General features: G+C 41.2%; 2 protein-coding genes and 1 long non-coding RNA gene across 6 annotated transcripts; 1 reads left to right on the top strand and 2 right to left on the bottom strand.

The window, feature by feature from the left end:
* Positions 1–2,062: 2,062 nt before the first annotated feature.
* Positions 2,063–18,572, bottom strand: LOC148390332 (uncharacterized). 3 transcript variants are annotated; one of them, XR_015861199.1, is made up of 4 exons: positions 18,470–18,572; positions 17,415–17,645; positions 17,164–17,318; positions 2,063–8,057 (listed from the first exon to the last, which is right to left on the bottom strand). It is a non-coding gene; the product is annotated as an uncharacterized LOC148390332 (long non-coding RNA). The 3 variants fall into 3 exon arrangements; XR_015861201.1 differs by having other exon boundaries at positions 2,063–3,422; XR_015861200.1 differs by lacking the exon at positions 18,470–18,572 and adding an exon at positions 17,731–18,065.
* cyc1 (cytochrome c-1) lies at positions 8,927–22,569 on the top strand. Of its 2 annotated transcripts, none has more exons than XM_088388972.1 (7): positions 8,927–9,077; positions 18,927–19,117; positions 20,008–20,134; positions 20,784–20,941; positions 21,163–21,323; positions 22,085–22,185; positions 22,262–22,569. In XM_088388972.1, exons 2-7 carry the CDS (start codon positions 18,933–18,935, stop codon positions 22,364–22,366), a joined length of 837 nt encoding a protein of 278 aa, XP_088245098.1. In that variant the 5' UTR covers positions 8,927–9,077; positions 18,927–18,932; the 3' UTR covers positions 22,367–22,569. The 2 variants fall into 2 exon arrangements, with proteins under 2 accessions (XP_088245098.1, XP_088245097.1); XM_088388971.1 differs by lacking the exon at positions 8,927–9,077 and adding an exon at positions 17,977–18,136.
* pigu (phosphatidylinositol glycan anchor biosynthesis, class U) lies at positions 22,411–26,877 on the bottom strand. Its single transcript, XM_088388970.1, has 12 exons — positions 26,624–26,877; positions 26,048–26,112; positions 25,886–25,945; positions 25,673–25,735; positions 25,474–25,583; positions 25,174–25,274; positions 25,005–25,102; positions 24,734–24,888; positions 24,397–24,540; positions 24,202–24,326; positions 23,985–24,127; positions 22,411–23,621 (listed from the first exon to the last, which is right to left on the bottom strand). Exons 1-12 carry the CDS (start codon positions 26,751–26,753, stop codon positions 23,508–23,510), a joined length of 1,308 nt encoding a protein of 435 aa, XP_088245096.1. The 5' UTR covers positions 26,754–26,877; the 3' UTR covers positions 22,411–23,507.

Below are 26,877 nucleotides of genomic sequence, written 5' to 3'. Positions count from 1 at the left end.
TGTTGTGCGCCCAGGTCTGCCCCGATTAAAAGCAGCCTGGACTTCTTCGTCCAAAGTATTATATTGCTGGGCATGTGTCTCCGGGGGATTTTGGGTGGTACAAGCACTCGCCAGTGCATTGACAATTTCATCATTGCTAAGAATAGCTGACACGATATTGCGAGCTGACTGGTTCATAATTGCGGCAGCAACGAAATGCATGTACAAGATGGCGGCAATGATGACGTCAGTCAAGTTTCATTCAATATATTCCGAAGTTCATTCAATATATTCCGAAGTTCATTCAATATATTCCGAAGTTCATTCAATATATTCAAGGTTCATTCAATATATTCCGAAGTTCATTCAATATATTCCGAAGTTCATTCAATATATTCCGAAGTTCATTCAATATATTCCGAAGTTCATTCAATATATTCCGAAGTTCATTCAATATATTCCGAAGTTCATTCAATATATTCAAGGTTCATTCAATATATTCCGAAGTTCATTCAATATATTCCGAAGTTCATTCAATATATTCCGAAATTCATTCAATATATTCTGAAGTTCATTCAATATATTCAAGGTTCATTCAATATATTCCGAAATTCATTCAATATATTCCGAAATTCATTCAATATATTCAAGGTTCATTCAATATATTCCGAAGTTCATTCAATATATTCAAGGTTCATTCAATATATTCAAATATTAATTTCCTGAACGGCATGCCATATGTATGTATACGTGTATATATATATATATATATGTATATATATATTTGTATATATATGTATGTATATATATATATATATGTATGTATATATATATTTGTATATATATGTATGTATATATATATATGTGTGTATATATATATTGAAGGAATGGGGTCAAAATACAAAAAGTCCTGCCTAGCTACAAAAACAGATGTGCTCAAACCTCATGGAATAAAGTACATAAGCAGATAAGTATATTCACATATTAAATCAATAAAAGAAAACATTTTAAGCATATAATTATACCTACACACCAAATCAATAAAGAAGACATAACTAGACATTTTTGATAAGTGGTAATGAGAAAGGTTTTTATAAACTTTATGATCTGATATATATTTCTGAGCACTTTGAAATAACAAATGTCATTTGATATATTGCCTAAATAGCTTAATGACCCTTAAGGAACTGTGTATTGCATGCCTGATGTTTTTTTCTAAATCATGGACACGGCCAGAGTCGTCTTGACCGTTCAAGTACTTGATTGTGTCTTATGTTTTGACTAATGCTAGACGCCAGTTTTTGATTACTACTGAACGCTCTGCACAGAGGGAAATATTTTGCCTAACAAAGAAAAGATGCGGTTGGAAGCATGATTAAACTAAGAATAAGCAAAGACATGAAGTATCAAAAGAACAAACTTTACATTGTCAGGGAACAGCAATAGATTAATGATGTCACAGCCAAAAGCTAACATAATTTCGTACAAAATGACAAAATTGAAAGAATGAGGTACGACAGTGTATGTCCAAGATTGGAGAAAAATGTTCACAGGAAGGTCACGTGGAGATAAAACCAGCAGGTGCCAGAGGGAGCCAGCCAAGGACTCGGCCAAAGATGATCGCCAAGGCCGAAAGACGGGATGGAAGACAACAGCCCCCACACACACCGAATCGCCCATAACCAGCACCCACTCCCATGGCGAATTTGCCCCACCCCAAAGACTCATCACCCATCAATCTCGGCCCACAATGTGCTACTGAATATAAGCTGATCAAAGAACCTTGAACATTGCCTTTTCTGAATGGAGACTTTCTGCTCTTGAAGGGCCCAGCGCTGTATTGTACTTTCCTGAAAACAGAGCTTTCTGAACAAGAATTGTGATTGAACTCAACCAACCTGTGTAAGTCTAATTTGTGCTTCAGTGTCTTAGCATTTTCCTAAATCTGAAGAAATCAAACGAGCACGCAGTGAATAAATTGGATAACAGGTGATTGGCAATGGCTTTTGCCGTGAGGCGCAGATAACGCGCTCCCTAAATTGTCTCAAAATCCAACAAATAGTGACCATCCGACGTGATTTCTTCAGAAGGGAAATGCTCCACAAAGGATTCTTCCTTCTCCGCTCTTGCGCAACAATATTGCAGTCCGATCGGCACAAAAGGTTAGAGGGAACCTTTTTTTTTTCTCTCCCAGTTCAGCAATATTGTGGAGTGAAAGCGGAATACGAAATTAATAATTTCAGCTCTGTGTTCAGGAATGGTGGTTGTATAGAAATGTGTTTGTGTGGAACTTGGTAAAAGTGATTTGTGGAAAAAATTAAAAATACAAAAACAGGTGAAGGCGTCGCTGATATAGCAGGAAGGGTAACTGGGTTAATCAGGTTGCTACATAATTGTTGAAGTGTGTCTATGATGATATTGTGTGGAAAGCAGACTTGGCTGTCAGATGGGACAGCGACACAGCTGAAGAAGTGAGTGATTAGTTGTGGTGCTGTTCATGGGATGGAAGTGATGATTTGTGGTTCATCAAGAACAATAAGTTGATTGGTATAAAATTGTTGATTTTTATTTTTATTTTGCATGTGAGTTGGAGTCAGAAAAATGGCTTAACAAGAATTTGATAAAGAATGTATATATAATTGGCATGAAGGTTATATCCCATTGTGTGGTGGGGTTAAACTGTAACCATTTTTGTTTTTAAAAGGGTGCGGCTCTAAAGTTTGGGCCAAACGGTCAGGTGGGCACAAATGCATATTTTGGACAGAGGTGGGGGGTTGCATTGTGTGACGTGGTGGTGGCGAAGCTCTCCGCGCTGTATGACCTATAGATTGAACAATAACATTCACTGCATATACAACCATTCAAGATTCAAGAGTTTTTTATTCGCCATGTTTGAGCGTGCCAAACAAGGAATTTGACTTCGGTAAATCACAGCCTCTGTTCAACATTTAGGTGACTAACAACAACACTCAGGACATGTGAAGAACGAAAGATATTCTCAAACACCCCCTGATCTTAAACTGATCTTAAACTCCCAAGAGGGCAAGGAAAAACTCAAAACCATGTTGGTAGATTGTTAAATTACATTACAGTTTATTACAAAGGATTTCGGAACTTTATTTGATGATAAACACTGATTTTAGCTGTGTTAATGGGTAGGGTGGATGGATTACTAAAAAAAAAAAGCATTTGATAAGGGCGGCTTGATAGTAAGATGATGAGTGTGCGCAACTGATAAGATATAAAATGTTAATAGGAAGATTTGGGGTGTAAGGAACAAATACTACACAGGAAGACTGATAACACGAAGATAGTTTTGTGAAATTTGTGTCCCAGTGTGTTCTGCCCTAGCGCGTGGCACAAGTCCTGAACTGAGTCCTTGTACTCCACTGGCTGCCTCAAAATCAACAGAGGACTGTCCCTGGTCATGAGACACCTTTGACCTTTGGGAGAACAACAGGAACTATTATCATGCTTGAAGGGGGCAAGCACAGCTCTTCACAGGACAAGAACCACAGTTGGTGGAATACACACAGTTGCAGATCAAAAAGAAAATGGACTGAAAGAACAAAGACAACATGGACGCATTTGAGAATGGCGGACGATCCAGCCCAGAATCATCATCATGAGAATCTAAGAGGAGAGGCTGCTAAAGACTTGCAAGAGGCACATGAAGTCAAACTGGACACATTGCTAAAGACTGTTAAAGCATTACAAAGTTGGTGGAGTATGGGACAAAAGGGATGGAAGTGTGTTTGGGTGCTGGGGCAGACATAACTGAGGAGTTTTGATAAAAGAGGGAATAATAAGGCTGCTTATTGACACTGAAACGGGGATAAAAAACAAAATACATCGATATGGACAGTGAAGATGCACTGACAAATTATACGACAGCATGATCAGAAACTTTGCAAAGTGGACATTGATCAATAGAAATTAAATCATTTGAATCATAAATTTTTATATGTAACAGCATTTTGACGACATGATTAATCTAATTGAAATAATGACATTTTATAATTGGACCAGTGGAAATTTGGATTCGGGCAACAGAAGGTTGAATTGCTAAACTTAATTGTCCTTTATCCAAACGACAGAATTTAATTATATATCAATTGCGACTGATTTATAGGATGCATATTTGAGCTTGAAGGAGTAGAGGGGCCATAAGAAATTTGGAATTCTGGATAGTCAGCAAAATAGTAATACAGGGCACTACTTAATTAAAAAAAGAATACAGTAGGGCTTTAAATAACAAATACATTGACATGACCCTTGCGACAATTGATTTAAATGGCAATTTATGATAGGCATTTAGGGTTAGAATTAAAAATCCATCCATCCATCCATTACTGGTGCGGCTTGTCCTTACGAGGGTCACGGAGGATTAACGATAATAACTAGAATTTGTCATTTCTGTAGAAATTGCGTGTGAAGGCGAAGAGGCTGAATAAAAATTCGGGGAATGCTACAAGTTTATGTTTAAATTTGGAACGTGTTGAATTGGTCAGAAAATTGTTATAAAATATAGAAAGAATTTTCTAAAATTGGGCGTGAATTTAAAAATTTAAAATTTTCCATAAGTGGGAAGTTTTGGAATAGGTAGGCATAAGATGAACAGTTAAAAAATTGAAATGGGTTGAGTCAGTGGGAAAAAAAAAGAAGAAAAAAGGAAAACTAGAAGAAATTAGAAGGGAAAAAACGAAATTTTGCAAAATTTTACCGCAATGTTGGAAGTGAGGATGTGAAATTTGAATTTGAATCTAGGAAGTTAAAAGTGTAATGGAGTAAATCAGATGAATTATGTGGAAGTAGTTCAGATAAAAATAAAATAAAAGGAAGAAGAATGCAGAAGAAGTTGAATAATAATAAAGTCAAGGCAATTCAAATTTATTTATATAGCCCACAAGCAAGTCTCAAAGGGCTTCAAATGTACAAAATTTGCCAATTTAAAATACAAGAACAATAAGTGTGAGGGCCACAATGATGATCATGACAGCAAAAATATTTCTAATTGGTTTTGATAGGTACAAAGGGGGAACATAGAAGATTTTCAAAATTTGTGATATAGCGTGACTCCATTATCAAGAGTAAGTATTTCTTTTTAATTCTAAGAATTGGCATCAACAAAAATGAGTATCAAGAGTAAGTATTTCTTTTTAATTCTAAGAATTGGCATCAACAAAAATGAGAACGATAATCCAAGGTGATAGTGTAAGTGGCAGGAGGAAGCTGTGTATATTTTTTAAACATTATTTTCAGTATCATTATTTCCTAAGAAATACATTAGGGTCAGTAATGCTTGTGAGGAGATGAATGAAGGAACAAGGTAACAGTAAAAGGGAGTGCTCTAAACTTTTTTGGTTCTTTGCCAGAGGTAGTTATTTGGAGGGATGAATTTAAACTGAAAGCAAAATGGAACTGTTTAGTGGAAGAAATATGGGAAGGTGGAAATATTGAAGTTACAGCTCAACACAAAGTGTCAAATAGTCCAAGTGTGAGATGTGAGCAAACTAAATGGGGAGTTAAATCATGTTCCAGTATTATGCATATTGGCAAACGATGAGAGGACAGGAGACCAGACAATTAGATATTAATGGCTTTAAAATAAAAAGGGGAAATTTTAATTGAGGAGAAAATTTTGCGTAGGGAGGGTTCCTTTTACAATTTAATATTGTATGTTTTATGTGTGTACGTATTGTGGGATGACAGTTTGTCTGTAATGCTGTATGAATGTCAAGTCTGTACTTGGGATGTGGTGTTTGTGTATTGTGAATGGTTAACATGATTCAAGGTTGGGGTGATGTGATCACAGCAGAGGATAACATTCCTCTCACCTGAAAAATATAAAGATACTACAGATTTAAAAAAGCAAGATTGATCAGGGCTCATTTTGGACTAAATATGGGTTTAGGATTACTCTGGGGCACCAGTGACAACAAAAGACTTCAATGGAGAAGGCCCATTTCAAGATTATGACCAGACGTGACTATACCAGCATTGACAATCAAGACTCTGAGCCATGAAAGTGTATGACAACAACTCTGGACTTACCTGACAGTGTGACGAAATGTATGTGACGGAATTTGTGATGACTTGTTTTGTTTTGATGTTTTACCTAATTGTATTGCAGCCTCTAACAGCAACCCAGGGAGCAGATTGTGCTTTATTTTTTAAACTTGCGTTTACTTTGCAGGTTGTCAACTGCAGTCTTGGAGAATTTTGTGTCATGTCTGTGAACATGCATTAACAACTAACCCCTTACTTTTCATAATGAGTTTGTAAATGTGATCGGTTTCATGACAGGCTCGGCAGGCTCCAATTTTCTATTTCATGCGTTTGACATGCGCCCGTGTGTGGATTATTTTTTTATCATTATGAATTTTATTTTTTGGTATTATGGATGTTTATTGTACGGAGAGCTGCATACACAGCTATAGGTGGGTGGTGGCTTTTGTTCATACAGCCATGTGAGATGCTGCCAGTCGAGTTTCAGGGACTGAGAATTGATGATTCCAGGCCAGGATGGCATCTGGAGGTACACCGAAGTCCAGCTGGCGATGGGTATGTCACCATGGACATTGTTATTTTTACTTTTTAACCATTGTGACACATTTTTTAGAATGTGTCAAAAGGGGGAGGTGGAAGAAAAAAAACAAAAAAAAACCAAAGGGGGGAATTGTGAGATTTTAAGTGTTTTCAGAATTGATGGTTTTTAAGTCTTCAACATGCTAGACGGAGGAGAAGAAGCAGCTCGGCAGAAATTAAGTGAATGGGAGACAACATCGTGAGATGGAGCCAAAGCCTGGTAACAAGTGTGAAGAGTTTCAAAATAGCTTATGATAAACTGTAGACCTTCACAAGATATAGGATCAAATAGGTGGGAGAGTGTTAAATGTAAAAAAAATTAGAACAATAACATACAGACTCCAAACAAATTGGGAACAGGTGGATTATGAACGTTAAAGTTTGAATAACACATTATTCATGTGATTCATTTGCAGGATAAACAATGGAAGGGATTGATAAATTGAACAAATTTAAGATGACTGCAGGAGTATTATGTCGAAAACAAATAGATTCAACAAATTTTTCTTTCCCTATAAAATGGTGCCGTTTGGGTTTGAAGTTCATAGTCGTTTCAAAGGAGGAAAAGCATAATTTAAGATACGTGATTGATCAATGATTAAATGTTAGTAAAACAACAGATTCAATAAATTACGATAACTATGCTTTGAGAAGGCTATCCCTTATACCAGGGGTGTCAAACTCATTTGTTCACGGGTCGCAGTGTAGTCATAGCTTCTTTCGGAGGGCCGGTATGACTGTCACCCCAAATAAATGTGTGAGCACCTCATATTATATACAGTAAAAGCTACAAAACAAACTGACAAGTAACTCGCTTTCAAATCAGACAAAAACTGGTCTAATATTTAAAAATAAAATATTATTAAAAGTGAAGACAATTTGCAATCCGAGTAATGACACATGAATATGAAGCACAATTTGTCTTCGCGGGCCACATAAAATGATGTGGCGGGCTGCATCTGGTCCCCGGGCCTTGAGTTTGACACCTGTGCCTTATACAAAGGTAAAGTAGGATTAGAATTTGATAAAACTGATATGGACATCCACATATTCCATTAGAGTTTAAACTGCTTGCAATACAATTACAAATTAGTTAACACCTGTGTGATTGATTGATTGATTGCTTGCTTGGTTTATTGATTGATTGATTGATTGATTGATCGATTGGTTGGTTTATTGATTGATTGAGTGATTCATTGAGTGACTGAATAACTGAGTGACCGAATGGGCAATCGTTCGATGTCTGTCTGTCTATATGTGTGTACTATATATGTATGTATGTATGTATTTCATTATTTGTTTATGTATTTTTCTTTCACATTTTCTTTCTCATCTTCCACTTCTTTCGGCTGCTCCTGTTAGGGGCCGTGTCTGCAGAGTAATCGTTTCCATATCTTTCTGTGCGGTCACACCAACCATCTGCATGTCCCATCTTCATCTCTGCCACACTCTCCATTATTTTGGCCAGTAGAGATTTCCAAGCCTTGCTTCTAATATTTGTCATGTAACATGGGGGGAAAAGATGGTGCAAATGGTAAAAGATGGATTGTTCACAGGAATAAATAGGCAGAGCTGAAATTCCAAATTTGTCCAAAAGATGGCGCCAGACCGAAACATGAGACCAAAAAGGGGCCACAATAAGCTAAACTAGTTAAAATAGAAATAAAACAGGAACACGGTGTCGGATTGTGAGTCACGCATAGAAGCACAAATGTGATTTTTACTTTTTGATTTCTTGACTTGGCTAAAAATGTATTCTGTAACAGCTTAAAGCAATATTGTTAGTCAATTTGATCAAGAGGCCCGCCACTATGAGAATAGTGGTGTGACATAAATTGTTTGGAGAAGCACAAATGTGATTTTTACTTTTTGATTTCTTTGCTTGGCTAAAAATGTATTCTGTAACAGCTTAAAGCAATATTGTTAGTCAATTTGATCAAGAGGCCCACCACTATGAGAATAGTGGCGTGACATAAATTGTTTAAAGAAATAGATCAAAGGTTTGGATTTTTATTTCAGAGTTAATTGAAGCGTAACTTTAAAAAGTTATTCTCATGAAACAGGAAGTGAAGAAAAGGGGAAGTGAAAGGCTTTACCAGGGGCTAGCTGTACATTGGTGGAAATTAATGCGTGGTCAAGGCGGAAACATCTGCTGAAGGACAGCAAGTGTACGAGCGGGGGAAAATTGTCCAAACCCTATACAGCGTGGGAAAATTGTCCAAACCCTATACAGCGTGGGAAAACTGACCAAATTCTATAAGGCGTGGGAAACTAGGCGGTCTTACCCTATAGAGAGGATATAGGTACCAGACAAGTCTATAAAAAGTCCTGCAGGAGCAGCTACGAGGCTTTTTCCCCCAAAGAGTGCTCATACGTGAAGAAGCCCGAGGGAGTTTCAAGATTTTTTCCAGAGTCCCGGGATCTTTGTGCGAGACGCAGGATCGCTGGTCTGAAATTAACTTGGATTTACTCCAAAAAATTGGACTGGACAACTTTGCAGACGAAACTAGGTGAGGGGAACGACTTTTCTTTATTTTAGCGAAGGAAGGGAATAGCCATCGGGTCGTCGGTCCCCTCGAGGCCAGCCTGTTTCTCTGAATTGGATTTTAGAAGTAAGATCGAATTGATCACTCGACTTTGCTTCCACCAAAAATAGCACGCAGCTGGTATCTCCTTTTTCCCTCTTTCATGAACTGTGTTTTGCAATCGAATTGTTCTGGGATTGAATGATTTTATTAACACGGGTATCAGTGAGTGAAATTGTTCGGTTTCTGGAGTAATTGAGATTTGTAATTCTATTTCATGTTTCTTCAATAAATGTGTTTTGTATATTATCTACTTCGTTGTGCGCTGATTGGTACTGAATGTGCAATCGATGGTTTGGGGTTGAGTTGACAATTTGATTAATGTGGGGGGGATTATTATGGTATAACATAGAACCGTAATAAATAAAAGTAACATCAGACAATTTTTAGAGAATTAAATAACTTTCGTAGTTATTTGAGACACGAGTGAATTTCGATCCGTTTGAAAGTTTGCTTCGTCTGAATAAATTAGCGGAAGTGTTTAAATCGGATTATTGGTTGGGTGTAGAACTGAAAGTAATTTAATTATTTGAAGGGCGCAGGCCCGTTTCCCCTTTTTTGACGGGCCGTGTGATACGCAACTCCGAACATGTTAGAGAATTAAATAACTTTCGTAAATATTTAAGGGAAGAGTGAATTTTGTTAATTGTTAATTTGTTTGAAAATCTACTTGCTCTAAATAAACGACGATGGTTAAATTAGATTATTTGAGTGGGTGATGGATAAAAGTATTTCGATTGTCCGTCGGGCGCGGCCCGTTTCCCCTTTTGTCGGGCCGCATCAAAAGTTAAACAGGACCCGATCGAAAAATAGACTTGCCTTCCAAATTAATTACTGGGCAAATCTAAATAGAGTAAGACATTTTATTCGATTTAAAAAAGTTATTATTATTTTTTTAAAAGTAATCAAGTGGGGTGAAGCACTCCGGCAGTTAAGTGCTAGATCTACAAATAAGAAGTTAGAATTAATAATATAAAGTACATTAATTTTCTTCTTAAATGCTATTATTGTCACACTTTTATTAATTCGATTCTCTTTCGAATAAACAAAGTTGGTCGGCTCGCTGCTTGAGCGACCAAGTGGAACGGACCCATATCAACATTTACTTCGGCAAAACTAGTGCTTGGGTGCGCTATATAAATGAATCCCTGAGGTCTTAACAAAGACATCTAAAAATATCCGTAACATAATAAGAACTTCAAACAATAGCGGGGAGCCATCAATACGATGCGGTCACTTCGAAGTCTTGCCTCGAATTGAGTTACTCGGCTCGAGCTTCGGGTGACTTGAGAGGGATTGGCGTCGTACAGAAATTAGATTGATTCCGGTGGAGTTAATTTAACTCGGGTGGTTAGATTACGGACGAATCTCCGAACCCGGCTAAGACAAACCCGTTACTGGGGAGCCGGGGGCACCGTATTGAAAGAGGTGCGTTTGACATATTCTTTCCGATAACTTCATGCTTTGCTTAATCAACATAACAACACCTCTGTAGCTACTACAGTTCTGCGCATCGCCATGGTCTGAAATAAAAAATAGAAGTCAACACCTTTCCGGGAATCTTCTCGCTTTTTAAGAATCTCCCCTGCCATCTCTCCTTGATAGTTCCATGCTGTCACTGGAATGCCGTCTAGGCCAATTGCCTTTCCACTCTCTATCTTTTACAAATGTCTGGGTATGAATTTTATCTATATTTTTCTCACTCATTGGCGGCCCCACAGAGGGACTTGAAGCGGCTCCACAGAGGGACGTTGTATGCCAACAGAGGGACCCTGGTGGCATCAACGATTTTGGTGACCTCAGTTAAACTGAGGTCAACAGAGGGAGTGAAGGAATGGGGTCAAAATACAAAAAGTTCTGCCTAGCTACAAAAACAGATGTGCTCAAACCTCATTGAATAAAGTACATAAGCAGACAAGTATATTCACATATTAAATCAATAAATAAGCATATATTGGTCGAATCAGAGCGTTTTAGTGGTTGAAAAACTATATCACTCCTCCTCTCTCGATTCCTTCAACAGCAGAATCAGACCAAGGGAAGCCAGGTGTCCTCACTCCCTTATCAGGAGAAGGCTGGCAAGGAGGAAGAGGAGGAGCAAGTGATCTGAGCAGCAAAAGGCAATTATAATCAATAATCGTTAATCTACAATACTCATCATTTTCATAATTTTTATCTTTAGCATTTCAAATCTTAAAGAATAATTTAGGCTCCAACATCCCGGCCCCTAATTGTTGGCTTTAGCAAAACAATTACATAAATAAGATTCAAAGGGAGCCAAACAGAACAAGTATACAATAGAACTCACTTATACCGTAATTTCCGGACTATAAGTCGCGGTTTTTTTCATAGTTTGGGTGGGGGAGAGACTTATATATGTTTTTTTTCACAAATTTTTACTTGATCATTAAGACATCACTTACAAGTATAGTTGACCACTTCCCATGTTATTTTTAGTATAGTTGATCACTTCACATGCTTTTATATCTTTATCTTGAACATATTCAAAACATAAAAAATAGAGAAAACATCAAATAAAGCAATTAACACTTTAAAGCACCATATCCAAGTCCACTGTCTGCTGTATGTACACTTGCTCCATTTTTGCTCCTCTTATATTTATTATTATTATTTATTATTATTTGTTTATTTATCATTTATTCAACACTCTTATTTATTCATTGTTAGTGCCTTCTTGGTTTTTTTTTGTGTTGCTTGTATGCATATGTGTACTATCTCACCGAGGGATAGTGGAAACGTAATTTCAATCTCTTTGTGTGTCTTAGTATATAAAAAAAAAAAAAAATCGACGATAAAGCAGACTTTGACTTTGATAAAACAACCAAAAAAAATTATATTTTCAGACGAAACTGGATGAGGGCGCTCTAAATTTTACCGTTGGCCGTGACTCATCAACTGGGTGGGTTTAAGAAAAATGGCACCAAAAAGAAACTCATATTTTGCAGGTTACAAACTTCAAGTTGTAAAATATGCAGCTGAAAACAGTAATCGAGCAGCAGAAAGAAAGTTTGGAGAACCGTGATGTAACAATGGATTACTATTTCAAGTGACGTCAGTAGCGCGGCGCGCCGGTTGTTTACATACAAAGTGCCCACACAAGGACTACCGGCATCATTAGCGGTGATCATTTCTAAGTGACACGGAGGACAAAGAGTTTGAAGGAATTAAGGATTTGGAGTGACATAGAAGGTTTGAAAAACTATTATGGCTTTTACGCACGCCCGGTCTCCGCTTAGTCGGGGGCCGGCGCTCGGCCGAGTGGCTGTCCGCGAACGGTGCGCGGGGCTCGGACATGGCTATTACGCACGCCCGGTCTGTCTGGAAGTCCACGCCGCCACACGCTTGGAAGTTTGTTTTGTTTAATAAAGAGCCGTTTACCAAACCCACGTCTATCCTTGTACTTTGTTAACGCTACAATATAGTTATATAGTAGATCTGTGGAATAAAGACGAGGCTGACGTCAGGGCGCACGCGCGGCGATGTTGACAAAGGACGAGGAATTTGATCGATGGATTTAATGGAATTAAAGTGCACGGATGGTTTGATAATATTATTGGCTTGTATTATAGTTATTTGAAATATAGTTTATCTATCGTTATATGAGCCTGTGGAATATTTTGAAGTGCAAGCGCCCTCAGCTGTGCGCACCCATTGTTGACAAAGAACGATCGATGGATTTAATGAATTGGAGTGACACCGATGGTTTTATAAACATGTTACTCATGTAATAGTTGTCCTTAATCACTCTATATGTTACGTCAGGCCCGTTCTCAGCTCTTTGTTTGAGTTTGTCACGTTAGCATACCTATCGTTTAGCCTGTTGTTGCTATTTAATGAATTGGAGTGACACTGATGGTTTTATAAACATGTTATTCATGTAATAGTTGTCCTTAATCACTCTATATGTTACGTCAGGCCCGTTCTCAGCTCTTTGTTTGTGTTTGTCACGTTAGCATACCTATCGTTTAGCCTGTTGTTGCTATCGTTTAGCCTGTTGTTGCTCGTTCATGACTGTTTTTGGTGTGGGATTTTGTCGAATAAATTGGCCCCAAAATGCGACTTATACTCCGGAGCGACTTATATATGTTTTTTTTCACTTTTTGGGGCATTTTATGGCTGGTGCGACTTATACTCCGGAGCGACTTATAGTCCGGAAAATACGGTACTTCAAATAATCAAGGCAAAAGTTCAAATAAGTTACTTGATGACCATCTGTCTTATCAAAGTTCAGAATTATGTCAAAATGTCTGATGCAGTCCATAGTGGAGGCTGGGAAACTACGGCCTCTCTCCATTCATCCTGCTGCCTCCATTAGAAGACAGAGCTTGTCTATTGGTCGTTGAATGACACTGCTTTTGGTTTCAACCAAAACAGTTCGTACAAAACCCTTGGCATCTGGAAAGGTTTCTATAACACGGCCCATAATCCATGAGTTCCTTGGTGCTGTGTTGTCAACAATAATGACCAGATCTCCAAGGCTAAAGTTTCTTCTGATGCTGTTCCACTTGCTTCTCTTTTGCATGAGTGGAAGATACTCCTTTGTCCAACGTCTACAAAAGAGATCTGCAAGATATTGTGCTTGCCTCCATCTCTTTCTTGAATATTGATCATGTTTTTCAAAGATTCCTGGTGGCAGAGTTGTCTTTGCTTTCAGCTGAAGTAAATGGTTTGGGGTTAGTGGTTCTAAATCATTGGGGTCGTTTGATACTGTAGTTATTGGCCGGTCATTCAGGATGGCTTCTACTTCACACAGCGGGATTAGTAGAGTTTCATTGTCAAGTGTTTGTTGTTTTAGAACAGATGTGAGAATTTTTTTGACTAATCTGATCAGTCTCTCCCAGATTCCGCCGTGGTGGGCTCCAAAAGGAGGGTTAAAAACTCATTTTATTCCATCTGTTAACAGTGTTCTGAATCTTCTGGTGATTTAGTTCTTTCAGAGCTTCTTTGAGTTCTCTTTGGGCCCCAATAAAGTTTGTCCCACAGTCAGTTCTGATACTTATAACTGATCCTCTTCTGCAGATGAATCTGCGGATAGCGTTTATGCATGAGTCTGTTGTTAGGAAGTTTGCCATCTCCAAGTGGATAGCTCGACTCACCAGGCAGGTGAAAATGACACCCCACCGTTTCACCTGTGCTCGGCCCCTCTTCACTTCAATGGGACCAAAATAGTCAATGCCAACATGGCTAAAGGGTGGTAGATCTGGATACAAACGATCCTCAGGGAGATCTGCCATTTTCTGCTCTCCGGGTCTTGCTTGCATGCGTCTGCAAAATACACAGTTTCTGATGATATGGTAGATATGTGAGAAGCTTTAGGGAGAATAATTGGATTTCTCTGATGCATTGGCATTGCACTTTTGTTTATTCTGCCTCCTACTCTTAAGATGCCATTGTCAAGGATCGGATCCAGTTTGTGAAGGGTGCTTCTTGAACAGAGGGTTTTGCCATTTTTCAGGTAATTAAGTTCATGACTGAAGTAGCATCCTTGTTCAAAACAAATGATAGCCCTCTCTGCCTCTTGCATATCCTCCACTGATAGGTTTTGCATCCTGCACTCATCTTTTAGTTTCTTCATCTCTGAAGACACGTGTCTTTCTTAGTTGGCTTAGCAGTTGAAGTCGTTTTTTCACCTTCAATATCCAGGCCACAGACCTCTTAAATCGGTTCCATGATGAGTGATATTTGATTAATGTGCATATTGGATGTTGGTTTTCAATCTTCATACTGTAACCTCTTTTCTCACCTCAGGGTCATTTGTTGATGTCTCTCCCAGACCTTATGTGATTTTTGGCCAGGTACTTTTTTCTCTGCCTAGGTATTCTGGACCTCTCAGCCATCTTGATCTTAAGAAAGATTCCACATGTAATCCTCGTGATGCATCATCAGATGGATTATCTCTTGAATTTATGTATCTCCACTGGCTTGTGTGTGAGAGATCATGGATTAATGCAACCCTGTTGGCTACAAATGTCCGAAATCTCTTTGTCTGATTAAAGATATATTTTAATACAGATGTACTATCTGTCCAGAAAGTTGAATCCGTGAGTGGTAAATGCAGCTCCTTCCTAAACATACGATCCATTTTCACGGCCAGTGTTGCTGCAGTGTGTTCAAGCCTGGGAATGGTCATCTGCTTGAAAGGTGAGACTGTGGCTTTTCCAAATACGAAGGAGATATGGATTTTGCCCTGTTGGTTCATTAATCTCAGGTAGTTTACTGTATCATAACCTAACTCACTTGCATCACAGAAGTGATGTAGTTCACCCATCTTCACTGGGTTGAAATTCTCAGGCTTTATGCATCTCGGTACTTGAAACTCACGTAACTGATTTAACGCTCCAATCCATCTCTGCCAGATCCTTGCAAAGGCCTGTGGAATAACTTGATCCCAGCCGTACCTGGATTTGCAAAGTTCTTTAAGTAGTTGTTTAGCTTTCAGGATGAAAGGGGAGAGAAAACCTAACGGGTCATAAATCGAACTTACTGTGGAGAGTATGCCTCTTCTGGTAGCAGGCTTGCTTCTGACAGTTACTTTAAAGCTGAAGGTGTCACTGTGAGTCTTCCAGTAGATTCCAAGTGTCGGCTCAAGTGTGATTTGTTCTTTAAATTTTTCTTTATCCAGGTCCAGTTCCTTGACTGATTTTGCCTTGAGATGCTCAGGAATGCTTGCTAACACCTCACTGTTATTGCTGATCCATTTTGTCAATGTGAAGCCTCCCTGACTGCAGGCTTCTGAGAGATCTTTGACAAGCTTTACAGCTTGGTCCACCGTTGACACAGATTTGAGGTAGTCATCCACATAAAAGTTAGTTCTGATGGTTTTCAAAACTTCATCAGAGTAATGCTTCTGATTGTCATCAGCAGTTTGGCGCAGGGCGAAATTTGCAATGCTCGGGGATGATACAGCTCCAAAGAGGTGAACTTTCATCCTGTAAACCTCAAGTGGTTTGCTGATATCACCGCCTGGCCACCACAAAAATCTCAGGAAGTCTCTGTCCTTTTCATCAACATATACCGTAATTGCCGGACTATAAACCGCACCGGATTATAAGCCGCAACAGCTAAAATTTAGGGATATTTCATTTTTTTTCTTACATAAGCCGCACCGGACTATAAGCCGCACGTGCACACGAGTTTTTTTACAAAGAAAGACACATAGAAAGCCTTTTTAACATTTTAAGAAAGACACATAGAAAGCCTTTTTAACATTTTAATAACATACTTGAACATGTCTTTCTAAACGTCGTTATGTTTCATTATTTCAAATCTATAACTTATAGTTACTTAAGAATGAAATGACATCGAGTTGTAAAGCCCTATCGGATGCAGGCAGTAGTCATGTTGTGTAGCATAAACCCGACTAGGCTTTAGATTGTTACACCTTTGGCCACACTAGAAGTACATTCAAATGTTTAACCGCTGTTGAGATGCGGTAGGAATTCCGATATTCGTGCAACGGTCCTCTCGCCATACAGTTGTCACCTGTTCGAGGTGCTGAGCCAATCGGTTGTGTGACGCTCAATTGGTTCGCCTTTCAATAATTAACGTCCGTCCGTCCCCCCATTTATATTAAAAAAAAAAAAATCTCAACGGATTTACAAGATTCACGAAAATACTTTCGACGGAAAAAAACACGGAAATCCGCGGAAAATTCTCAGCCCTGCGCTGATGGTGCAGACCAATCACAAAGCAACAACAGGTTTGGGGCCGGAATATTTGGCTGCGACTATACTGTGAAGTTTGTAGAGTGATTCGCGTATAAATCTAGCTCCTGGCAGGTGAGGCTTTTGCGCCTCCTGCTGGAGCAGACGCACTCTAAAGCAGTGGTACCCAACCGTTTTTGCGCCATGGACCGGTTACGTGTTAGAAATATTTTCGCGGACCGGCCTTTATATAAATAAATGATACATTGATAATATATAAATACGAAGAAATAAAATTATACGACTGGTATAAAAACAAATATAAACCACATGAAAATAAAACTCACCATTACGTTGAATTAGTAGGAGCACTGAGCTTGTTTCTCAGAAACGAGCCGGTCCCATCGACGTGTCATCGGAGACAATGACACCCGAAGTGTGCCGTTGATGTCCAATCTGCTCCGCAGCTTTGTTTTAGTCGCTTTAACCGAAGAAAATCCAACTTCACAAAGATAGATTGTTGGAAAAGGAATCAGGGTTTTCAGCGCTTTTGTGGCGACTGTGCCAAATATTATGCAGAGTGGCGCGTCAGAGTCACCTGTGGCGATAAATCCATATTTTAAGTAGGACTCCAGAAATGTTCTTTTAATTGCAGCTTGCCTTTTATTAAAAGTCGTTGCCTCTTCTTCTTCCGTCTCCTCATTGGGCTTTTTTCCCTTTCCGAAGAAGCTTTCCAAACATCTCTGTTTCTTGCTCATTTTGTTTGCTTCGCGGGCTCGACTGGGGTTACATGTCACGTGAACAGGACGAGTGTCTTGACCGAATTAATCTGTCAAGAGACACAGATGCACCGACGGATGTAATTGGGAGAGGATCGCCAATTTTTTTTTATATTTTTCAAAATAAATTCTTACTCATTTTTGCTAGTTTTGCGGGCTCGACTGGGGAAACATGTCACGCGACCAGGACGAGCGTCTTGAGCTGAATTAATTGATTGTCAATTGAAAAATAATAAAAAAATAAAAAGGTTTCACCTTCATTTTATAACATTACGAACCACGATTGCATAAAATGTACGTCATTTCTGGTTAGAGAACGGCCGGGATTTTCAGAATAAATAAATCATCTTGTGCTTCAACTCCAATAGCTTTAGCATTGGGAAGTTAATACCGGAAACGCCGCGAGGAAACAAGTCAAAACTTGTCGGCGCCAACTGAGAGCGAGCGAGCAGAAGTAAAGATGGCGGCGTTACGAGTCGCGTCGCTTTCGGGCAACGGGAGAGCCCTCCTGCGTACCTCAAAAAGCATCACCACGCCAAAGGTAGTCGAACCGGAGCGTGTAAACTAGCCCACGCTGTGCTTTCACTACAAAGTCTTGGTAACTGTCGTTGCACGGGGACGGATACCCTGGCTACGAGTAAACTAGCCCGGAGCTAATGCTAACGCGGACAGCAGTCAGGTGGTGGAGACAAGGTCACTTGCGTCATGTTTCATTATTTCAAATCTATAACTTATAGTTACTTAAGAATGAAATGACATCGAGTTGTAAAGCCCTATTGGATGCAGGCAGTAGTCATGTTGTGTAGCATAAACCCGACTAGGCTTTAGCTTGTTACACCTTTGGCCACACTAGAAGTACATTCAAATGTTTCACCGCTGTTGAGATGCGGTAGGAATTCCGATATTCGTGCAACGGTCGTCTCGCCATACAGTTGTCACCTGTTCGAGGTGCTGAGCCAATCGGTTGTGTGACGCTCAATTGGTTAGCATTTCAATAATTAAATGTACTTCCGGCTCAAAGACTGAGCAGACTTCCGTTTTTTCCGTCGCAGGTTTATCCAGGCCCTCATTATTATTATTATTTTTGCTGCATTCGGGCGAGGTGGGAAGTCGGACTTTAACGACTTCGGACTAGAAAAAGTGCACAACAACACCTCTTTAGACTGGGAGGTCAGAGTTGTCGAGAAAGAAGACATCGAGCTCAGCCACAAACTGTAATGTGACGTTGCCCTTTCGTGAAAGAAAAAATGACCAAGTTGTCAACACTGACTGTGCTTTTGTTATCGAGCAAATTGTTGTACAGCACATGTATGAGATTGCTTTGCCCGCAGGCCAACATGTCCTTGGCCAGCCTGCCTCGCGGCAAGAAGGTGGCACTGACCACACTGGGTTTGGTAGGTGCGGGCACCGCCGCTGTGGCCCTGGCCTTGCACCAGTCCGTCAAAGCCTCTGACCTAGAGCTCCACCCGCCCAACTACCCCTGGAGCCACGCTGGGCCGCTGTCGTCCCTGGACCATGGCAGGTTAGGGGCATGCCTCACACACGCTTGACACCATGCATGCATCCTCCTCTGAGTTTCCAAAGGCATGCCTGCAATTAGGGCCAAGAGTTTGTTGTAGTCATATGATCATAAGTCATCCTGATGTGTTCATTTGAAAAAATTATTCCAACCGCAATCGTGTCAACGATTCTCAGGCAAAAATAATACTCCAACCTAAATGTAACTAAATGTAATGGTCAACTGGTTATTTCACTATTCTTTTGTATTTGTAAAACAGTCTGTAGCTATTTTTGTGTGTTGTTCAAAATGATTTTCGCAGTTAAAAATCAACTAGTACAGATTTTTTTTTTTACATACAGTAAACTAACTGATTTATGAAAAGTTGAGGAGGTGAAATTGTTTTGCTTGTTTTTGTTTAAAACATGTCAAATTACTTAAGAAAAACTTAAGAAAAAGTTAAATAGAAATTCTTACAATTTAGTATCATCAATTGTTTAATGGATGTATTTTTCTATTCTGTACAAAAAATGAGTATTCTCTATTAAATATAACACATTTAGTGTTTGAGGAGAATGGTTTATTTTGACTTTACAAGTCATTCAACAGTTTGTAAATTTAAAAAATGTTAAACATCGTTTTGGTTGCAGTAAATAATTGAACAGATTATCTAATAAAAGTAATACAATATTCAATGTTCATATTGAATGATTTAGTTTGTCAACCTGTGATAATGATTATTCACATAAAACAATTCTGCTATTTTTAAAAAGGACCAGTGCACTTTAATCCACTCGCTTTAGTGGCTTTAGTGTGAAATGTCTAAATGAATGCAAGAAATGTTCCTGGACTCTTAGCCAAGTGCATATGTATCACTTTGTCCAAAATTTGTATGTATGTGTGTGCGCGTGCAGTATTCGCCGGGGCTACCAGGTCTACAAGCAGGTGTGCTCAGCCTGCCACAGCATGGAGTACCTTGCCTTCCGTAACCTGGTGGGAGTTTCGCACACCGAGGATGAAGTCAAGGCCATAGCTGAGGAGGTGAGTGCCATAATAATCATGTTGCCAAAATTCAAGATGCCACTATCACAGGAATGAACTCCTCTCTCACATTCGGACTCCGTTTTTGCTCAAGCAAACCTTTTTACCCCCCACAATTTTTTGCAGATGAATGTCACCACTTACTTCTGCGGCTAGCTTAGCTTAGCATTGAGCGCTACCTGTGAGCATCGACACGGAACAATAACTGAGCATGCAAATGCCATGAGATGGCAAAAATCCTCAGTGCTGTGCATCTTGCATGAACACGCGCCTAAATCCACGTCGCATCAACTGTGTTGAGCAGCTACGTTGTTCCACGCAAAGCAAGCACCCTCCTATTGCTAGTGATGGACAGTATAGTGGCTTCCAAAAGTGCCATGACATCACTCAAGGGCAAACTAATATGCAGGCTTACGACAAAAGCTCGCTTAAGCTGTGAAATGCCAAAAGCACTGACAATGGACTTTAATGTAGCAACAAATTTGGAACCTGGTTGATGGCAATGGTGCCAAGCAATGGCCTCTGCACAAAAAAAGCACAACAAATCAGTCAGTTTGAGGAGCGCGGATATCTCCGTCGATGTCGATGGAAAGAGCGCACTATTGTTTTATCTGGCAACTGTTTCACAGTCGCCCCCTGCCCCCCTCAGGTGGAGGTGGTAGACGGTCCTGATGAGACTGGCGAGATGTTCACCCGGCCCGGCAAGTTGTCTGACTACTTCCCCAAACCCTACGCCAACCCAGAGGCAGCCCGCGTGGCCAACAACGGCGCCCTGCCGCCAGACCTCAGCTACATCGTCAATGCCAGGTGCCAAAAATGCCTCGGATGCGCCTGGCTGCTCACTCGTCATGCATTCTGGCACTAATATTGGGGTCCGTCTCGGGGGGTGGCCATGTGCAAGATGAACCATTTTGGGTGGCCGGCTCATATATGTACACGGCACGACGCCAGTCGTTCGCACAAGCTTAATAAAGCTTGCGGGGGGCTGTCTGTTAAAATTCTGCCCTTTCCTTTACAAATCCTCCCAGGCACGGTGGTGAGGACTACGTGTTCAGCTTGCTGACGGGCTACTGCGAGCCCCCCGCCGGCGTGGCGGTCAGGGAGGGTCTCTACTACAACCCCTACTTCCCCGGACAGGCAATTGGCATGGCGCCGCCCATTTACAACGAGATTCTGGAATACGATGACGGTAAGATATGCCACGTTACAGATGTACGCAAGAAACAACAAATAGGCCACATTAGAGGTGCAATGTATTAACGAAAAATGATGAGTATAGAAAACATAAACGTGACATAAACGCGTAGCGTTTGAGGTGTGTGTGGCATGCAAGTAGCAGATGTCATCTGCCCTCTGCTCCTTTGTACTCCCAATTTGTCTTTGAAGTCGGAATAGCTGCTGGTAGACAAGCTCAAGTGTCATGTGCACGGTTTGTTGATGCAATGGTAATTGCCAGATTAGCTGCATACGAGAGAACAGTGATGCAAGTAACATGAGTGATACATTTCCCACGTGTGCACATGAAACTTGTCAGTATTTGCACATGGAGACAGACGTGGCATCTCAGCGGTGGCGTTATTCCTTAAAACTGCCTTCATAATAGAGATGGCACAATTAAACCAATAGAAGGTCAGTGATAACCAGTCACCCCCCAAAATACTTTTGAACATTTGGTAGTACAAGTATTCTGCAAAGAATGCCATAAAGGATGCTGAATTGAAGAGAACGCCAAACAAGAGCTTCAAGGACAAATTTCTGTTTAGTAGGCTTTACCATTCGTCCGTTAAAAACTGAGGACCTAAAAGGGCATGAGTCCCTTCGGGGAAAAAATAATCATGATTGTATCTAGCAATGAGGTGGACCCCTCGTTTTTCAGCGACCGTGGGGGCATATCTTTTCAACGTGAGGCAAACATAGACATGGAAAAGCACAAAGATGCTGTTTTCACAGGGACCCCTGCCACCATGAGCCAGGTGGCTAAAGACGTGTGCACCTTCCTGAGGTGGGCGGCGGAGCCCGAGCACGACCAGCGCAAGCGCATGGGACTCAAGGTGACGCACGCACGCACGCACGCACTTGAGCACAATACATGTAACAAATCAGCAACGGCTCTTGTTTTTGGTGCAGCTGTTGATGGGCTCAGCCATCCTGGTGCCACTCCTCTACTACATGAAGCGACACAGGTGGGCCGTACTCAAGAGCAGGAAAATCGCCTACAGGCCGCCTAAATAAGGCATGGGGCGTGGCCACGCACGCAAGCGCACCACACACATAAACATCTTTCCATCATGTTTATTACACAAAGCAAGAAAAAAGGTAACAAACTCGCTGCTGCATGTCAACATTCAATGTTTTTTTGTTTGGTAAACACTTGACAACCATGTGAGATTCCTGCCTTTGTTCTACTGTACAAAATAAATTATATCCAGAAGCAATCTCTGTTCAATCCATCAGTAATTATCAGACATGGAAATCAAACCAAACCCTTTAAGCAAAACACTTTAGTTAGAAAAGTTGTATGTAAACAGAAAACATAAGTTAGATTAGCAACTTGCGACCAAAAGGCTGAATGCACTTTTTGCATAGGCAAGTCCGTCTCGTCCACCTTAAGAAAATTTCCCCTAACTTGATCTATGTATTTATTTCATCGACCACTTATGAATTTGCTGTCACGAGAAAAATCTTCTACTTTGGCTCCAGGAATATTGAATGCTATTGCATTCAGCTCAATCCAAACAAATTCGCTATATGAATAATTGGCTCAAAATACCACCCGAATGTCACCTTGGTCAAGTTCAAAAGCTTGACACTTGCGTACGCAGTCATCCCTCATTTACCACCGAAGCCCAACTAACTATTTTAGCTTTGGCGTGAACTCAAAAACTGAATTGTTACGTTTTGATAGCTTTCCAAAACAATCTTTTGACTGCCAGACTTTTTTGATGCCAAAGTGTGAATGACTTCAGATGGGTGAACCTGGTTCCTAACTCAATAGTCAGTATGGACCCCAACCTGGAGAATGACTTTCACTCTTTAGACTTGAAACAAAAAATAACTTCGCAACCATAGTATTTCCAATGCATGATCATTACAAAACATAAATTAACCCCCCCCACCCCCCGTGTGCCCTTAACATTCTTCCCGGAGTTTTCACAGAAATCATCAGTTAATTTGTCCTCAATAAGTAAAAAAAAAAGTGAGGACCCCACCCCCTCATTCCAAGAGCCTTGCAAGAAAATCAGTTGGTCGCGCCTTCTCCGCGCTTTTAAGTTTGAAGGGATCATTTGAGCACCAGAACGACCCCCCCCATTCCAAGAAAATTGCAAGAAGATCAGCTGGTCGTTCCTTCTCCGTGCTTTGAAGTTTGAAGGGATCATTTGAGCACCAGAACGGCCTCCGACCCGTCTTGCTTCTTTGGGTAAAGTCCATGGACCAGGTGGTGCTCTCGCCTCAAGAAGGCATAGAAGTAGTCCGACACCAGCAGCATCTGAAAGGGCCACACAGAGGTTTTTGTACCTTTAATAGTGAGTAACGACAGCTGTTTGAAGTCAAGTACACAAGAATTGCTTCCAGTCCGTCTGCCCAAAATCATTAGCCCGAGGCGGAGGTGTAAAGCCAACTGTGTGCATTTCGACGGGAGGGAAGAACAAGAAACTGCCTACATCAATTTGTCTCCAAGTATTTGTTTGAGGTATTCTCCATTCAAACACGTGCTTTTCCCCACACAACACTCAAAAGAGAAAAAAAAGCCATATAGCAGGAGAAGAAAACCGATGGGAGAGAAACAAGTCAGGGTCTGGGACAAAACTATCGAGTTGGCGAGATTTTGAAAAAGTGACAAAAGTTTGACCTGAGCGACGTTGAAGACCAGCATGGTGGAGAAGTAGAAATTAGCGTTGGCGCTGCCCGTATAAATCCACAAGTGCCACAAGACTGGAAAGAGCGCCGAACACGTCAGCAGCACACAGGACACCAGGGACACGTTGTGAAGAACTACAAAGGGCAAAGCATGGCAACTTGTGATAGATAGCGGGACACCGATGGGAGCACCATCACACCTGACTCACATCTGGCGAGGTGACTCCAGATGGGCAGGAAGGCCATGTAGAGAGCCACATCGCCCACCGTCGGGTACGACTTGAAGATAGAGATGATGGCCAGCTGCATGAAGATCAGGAATACCGGATGCTCCCTGAAAAACGTACAAATGTCATTCGGCAGCCCGGTTTGTGGTCTCTCCGCTGTGTCGGAGGAGGACTCACTTCAGCTTGATGGCCAGGGGGGCGGTGTATATGAAGACGTTGATCTGGAAGACGCAGAGGAAGAAGAGGCGGAAGTGTTCGAACATCTCTGCGAAGAAGTACCAGAAGAGGCCGATGTTGGGCGTCAGGTCTGGAACAGTGAGGCTGGAAACAAACGCGGCGGGGCGTCACTGTACTTTCACCACCATTTGGAACAATTCTGTTCCGTGGCCTGGTTGTTTTTACGATACAACGTTCAGCGCAATTGGTGAGTTTTGTCATCTGAATCTCAAGCCGGCACCGCACTACTCAAGTTGCTCAGGTTTTTGTACTTTCAGATACTTGACCGCATACTCACATGAAGCCATAAACGGAGGGTACAAAGTCCCACGAGCCCAGCAGGAAGAAGGAAAGGCCCACTGTCACTAGAAGGCTGCCTAGGTACATGAAGGCGTACTGTGCCACGAACCACCAGAAACTCAGACGACACGCGTTGACGGGGATAAATTGGTGCTGCACACACAAAGCAAGCCAGGAGTTTTGCAGTCAACCAGTTGAGGAGAGGTGGGTCGCCATCTAATGGCAGAATAAGCTGCTCATTACGACTCGGGATCTGTCTGCGAGCTTACCTGCATGTGGTACAGCAGAGCAGCAGCACATAGCGTGAGTGGGTAGAAGCTCTGGTACGTGGCCAAGGCCAAGAAGACTGCGCTCAGCAAAGTGTTCCCTGCCCACATAAGGAAAGGGATGAGACCCAACCCCCTTGCACGCCACGCCAGATTAACTCAGCCGCCTCACCTTTCACTGTGGCCAGGATGAAGAGCGACATCACGGCGTTGTTCAGGCCGCATGTGGACTTGGCCACGCAGGACAGTATGCTCAACGGGTTCAGAAGGTAACTGCGGAACCAGAGCACATGGAACATCCTGTGCATCAAAAAGACGATGGCTTCTTGGCTTTATTTTTTGGGGAAAAAAATAATTTGGGGGGCAAAAGCAAAATGTTTGCTCCCTTACCCCTGATATGAAATACATTTGACTCTTGTCCTAAATTTGGCTGTGTAAGTGCGTTTTGCTTTTTCATTGGATTGGTACTCACAACATGGCCACCTTGAGGGGGATGTAGTGCATCTCTTTGGGGCTTCGAACCAGCTCGTGACAATCGGCGGGGTAGCGCTCAGCTTGCAGAGCGAATTTCTGCTTCCTGAACTGGAAACACGGTTGGCATGTGTTGGCGGTTATTGATAGGCCGGGACGATTTTTCATTACGGCCATGTATGGTTGTTTGACTTCCTCACCACTTGTTTGTTGTAGTCCTTCACTGCGTGGTACAAGGACACGGCCACGATGATGTCGGCCAACTGGAGAGACACCGAGAAGCTCTTTCTTTTAACCTTTGCACCTTAGTCTACTTTAAAAGTGCTCATGGTCATGTATTCTACACCCGTAATTTCCTGAAATTCTACGCCTCACCATGTCTAACGGTGTTATAATGAACAGATGTTACTTACGATGAAGGTAACTTCCGCATAGTCCACAAGAAAGTGGAAGAAGTAGATGATGAGAGGGGTCTAAGTAAGACAGAAAAAGGCGTTTATCCATCATCGCTGTCATGACAACCAGTTCAGGAGAACCAATACCCTCGTGCGCGTGCACGTGTTCAACCCCCTCACCTCATGAAAGACATCTCCCTCATATGGCGACACTCCCAAGTCCAGTAGCGCCAAACCTTCCACCACTACAAGCCAACAAAAAGAGGGTTATTATTGTTTTTGTGTGATAAACTTTTTCGCAGCAGTGTTCGGTCTGTAAAAAAAGTGAAAATTCGGACAACATTGTGTTAAACGCTAAACACCAGGTCTCTAAATGATTAATCTGATCAAATCAGTTGTTTATTATTTCAATAATTGACGTTGCACCTCTAAACAGAATAACTATAATTATGTCGTGTCCACCGAGTACGAGAGGTGGTTGGACAGCTGGACACTTGTGACGTCACCGATACACATCAAAGTTGTGAAAGTCTTCCGGGTGTATGCGCTAAGAAAAGGCATATTCAAACCAAAGTATTGATGCTCATTTTTTATCATTACTCGCTTTAGGGACATTGTTTTTCGCCAAACGGGACGCAAAATCAATAGTGACTTTGAAGGCATACTGGCTTTCATTGCGGAACACAGGAGGGATGCTTCAGCAGTGGAACTCAACCCCCTAAACCCTAATCCCCTCAGAGTGTCCGCCACGCTCACCTCTTTTCCAGGCGGTTAACGGGGACGCAACCTCCACCCTCTCGGCGATCCAATGCGCCAAGGCGGACCTAAAAAGAGCTGCACGAATGGTGACAGCCACGATCAGAAGGAGAGTCAACGGAGCGGCCATCTTGACGTTAAGGCTTAGTCTAGGTGCACGCTGGGAAATGAACAGATTCACGACAGTCACAGCTTTTGTTTAATTGTACAGAGCGGAACTAAGGCGAAAGCTAACGTTTTCAGGGGAGCATTTA

Source organism: Syngnathus floridae, chromosome 11, assembly GCF_059516105.1.
Source record: "Syngnathus floridae isolate MCC-2025c chromosome 11, RoL_Sflo_1.0, whole genome shotgun sequence".
Lineage (NCBI taxonomy): Eukaryota > Metazoa > Chordata > Actinopteri > Syngnathiformes > Syngnathidae > Syngnathus > Syngnathus floridae.
The sequence above is the reverse complement of the archived record's forward strand: the minus strand, read 5'-3'. Positions and strand labels throughout refer to the sequence as shown.

Excerpts from the sequence above, each read along its gene's own strand:
- cyc1 (XM_088388971.1), top strand. The coding sequence starts at position 18,056 with ATGGCGGCGTTACGAGTCGCGTCGCTTTCGGGCAACGGGAGAGCCCTC. Across the intron at positions 20,135-20,783 it reads TCAAGGCCATAGCTGAGGAG|GTGGAGGTGGTAGACGGTCC; the intron begins GTGAGTGCCATA and ends TGCCCCCCTCAG. Across the intron at positions 21,324-22,084 it reads GATTCTGGAATACGATGACG|GGACCCCTGCCACCATGAGC; the intron begins GTAAGATATGCC and ends CTGTTTTCACAG.
- pigu (XM_088388970.1), bottom strand. The coding sequence starts at position 26,753 with ATGGCCGCTCCGTTGACTCTCCTTCTGATCGTGGCTGTCACCATTCGT. Across the intron at positions 25,736-25,885 it reads ATGCGGAAGTTACCTTCATC|TTGGCCGACATCATCGTGGC; the intron begins GTAAGTAACATC and ends GTGTCTCTCCAG. Across the intron at positions 25,103-25,173 it reads CATCCTGGCCACAGTGAAAG|GGAACACTTTGCTGAGCGCA; the intron begins GTGAGGCGGCTG and ends TTATGTGGGCAG.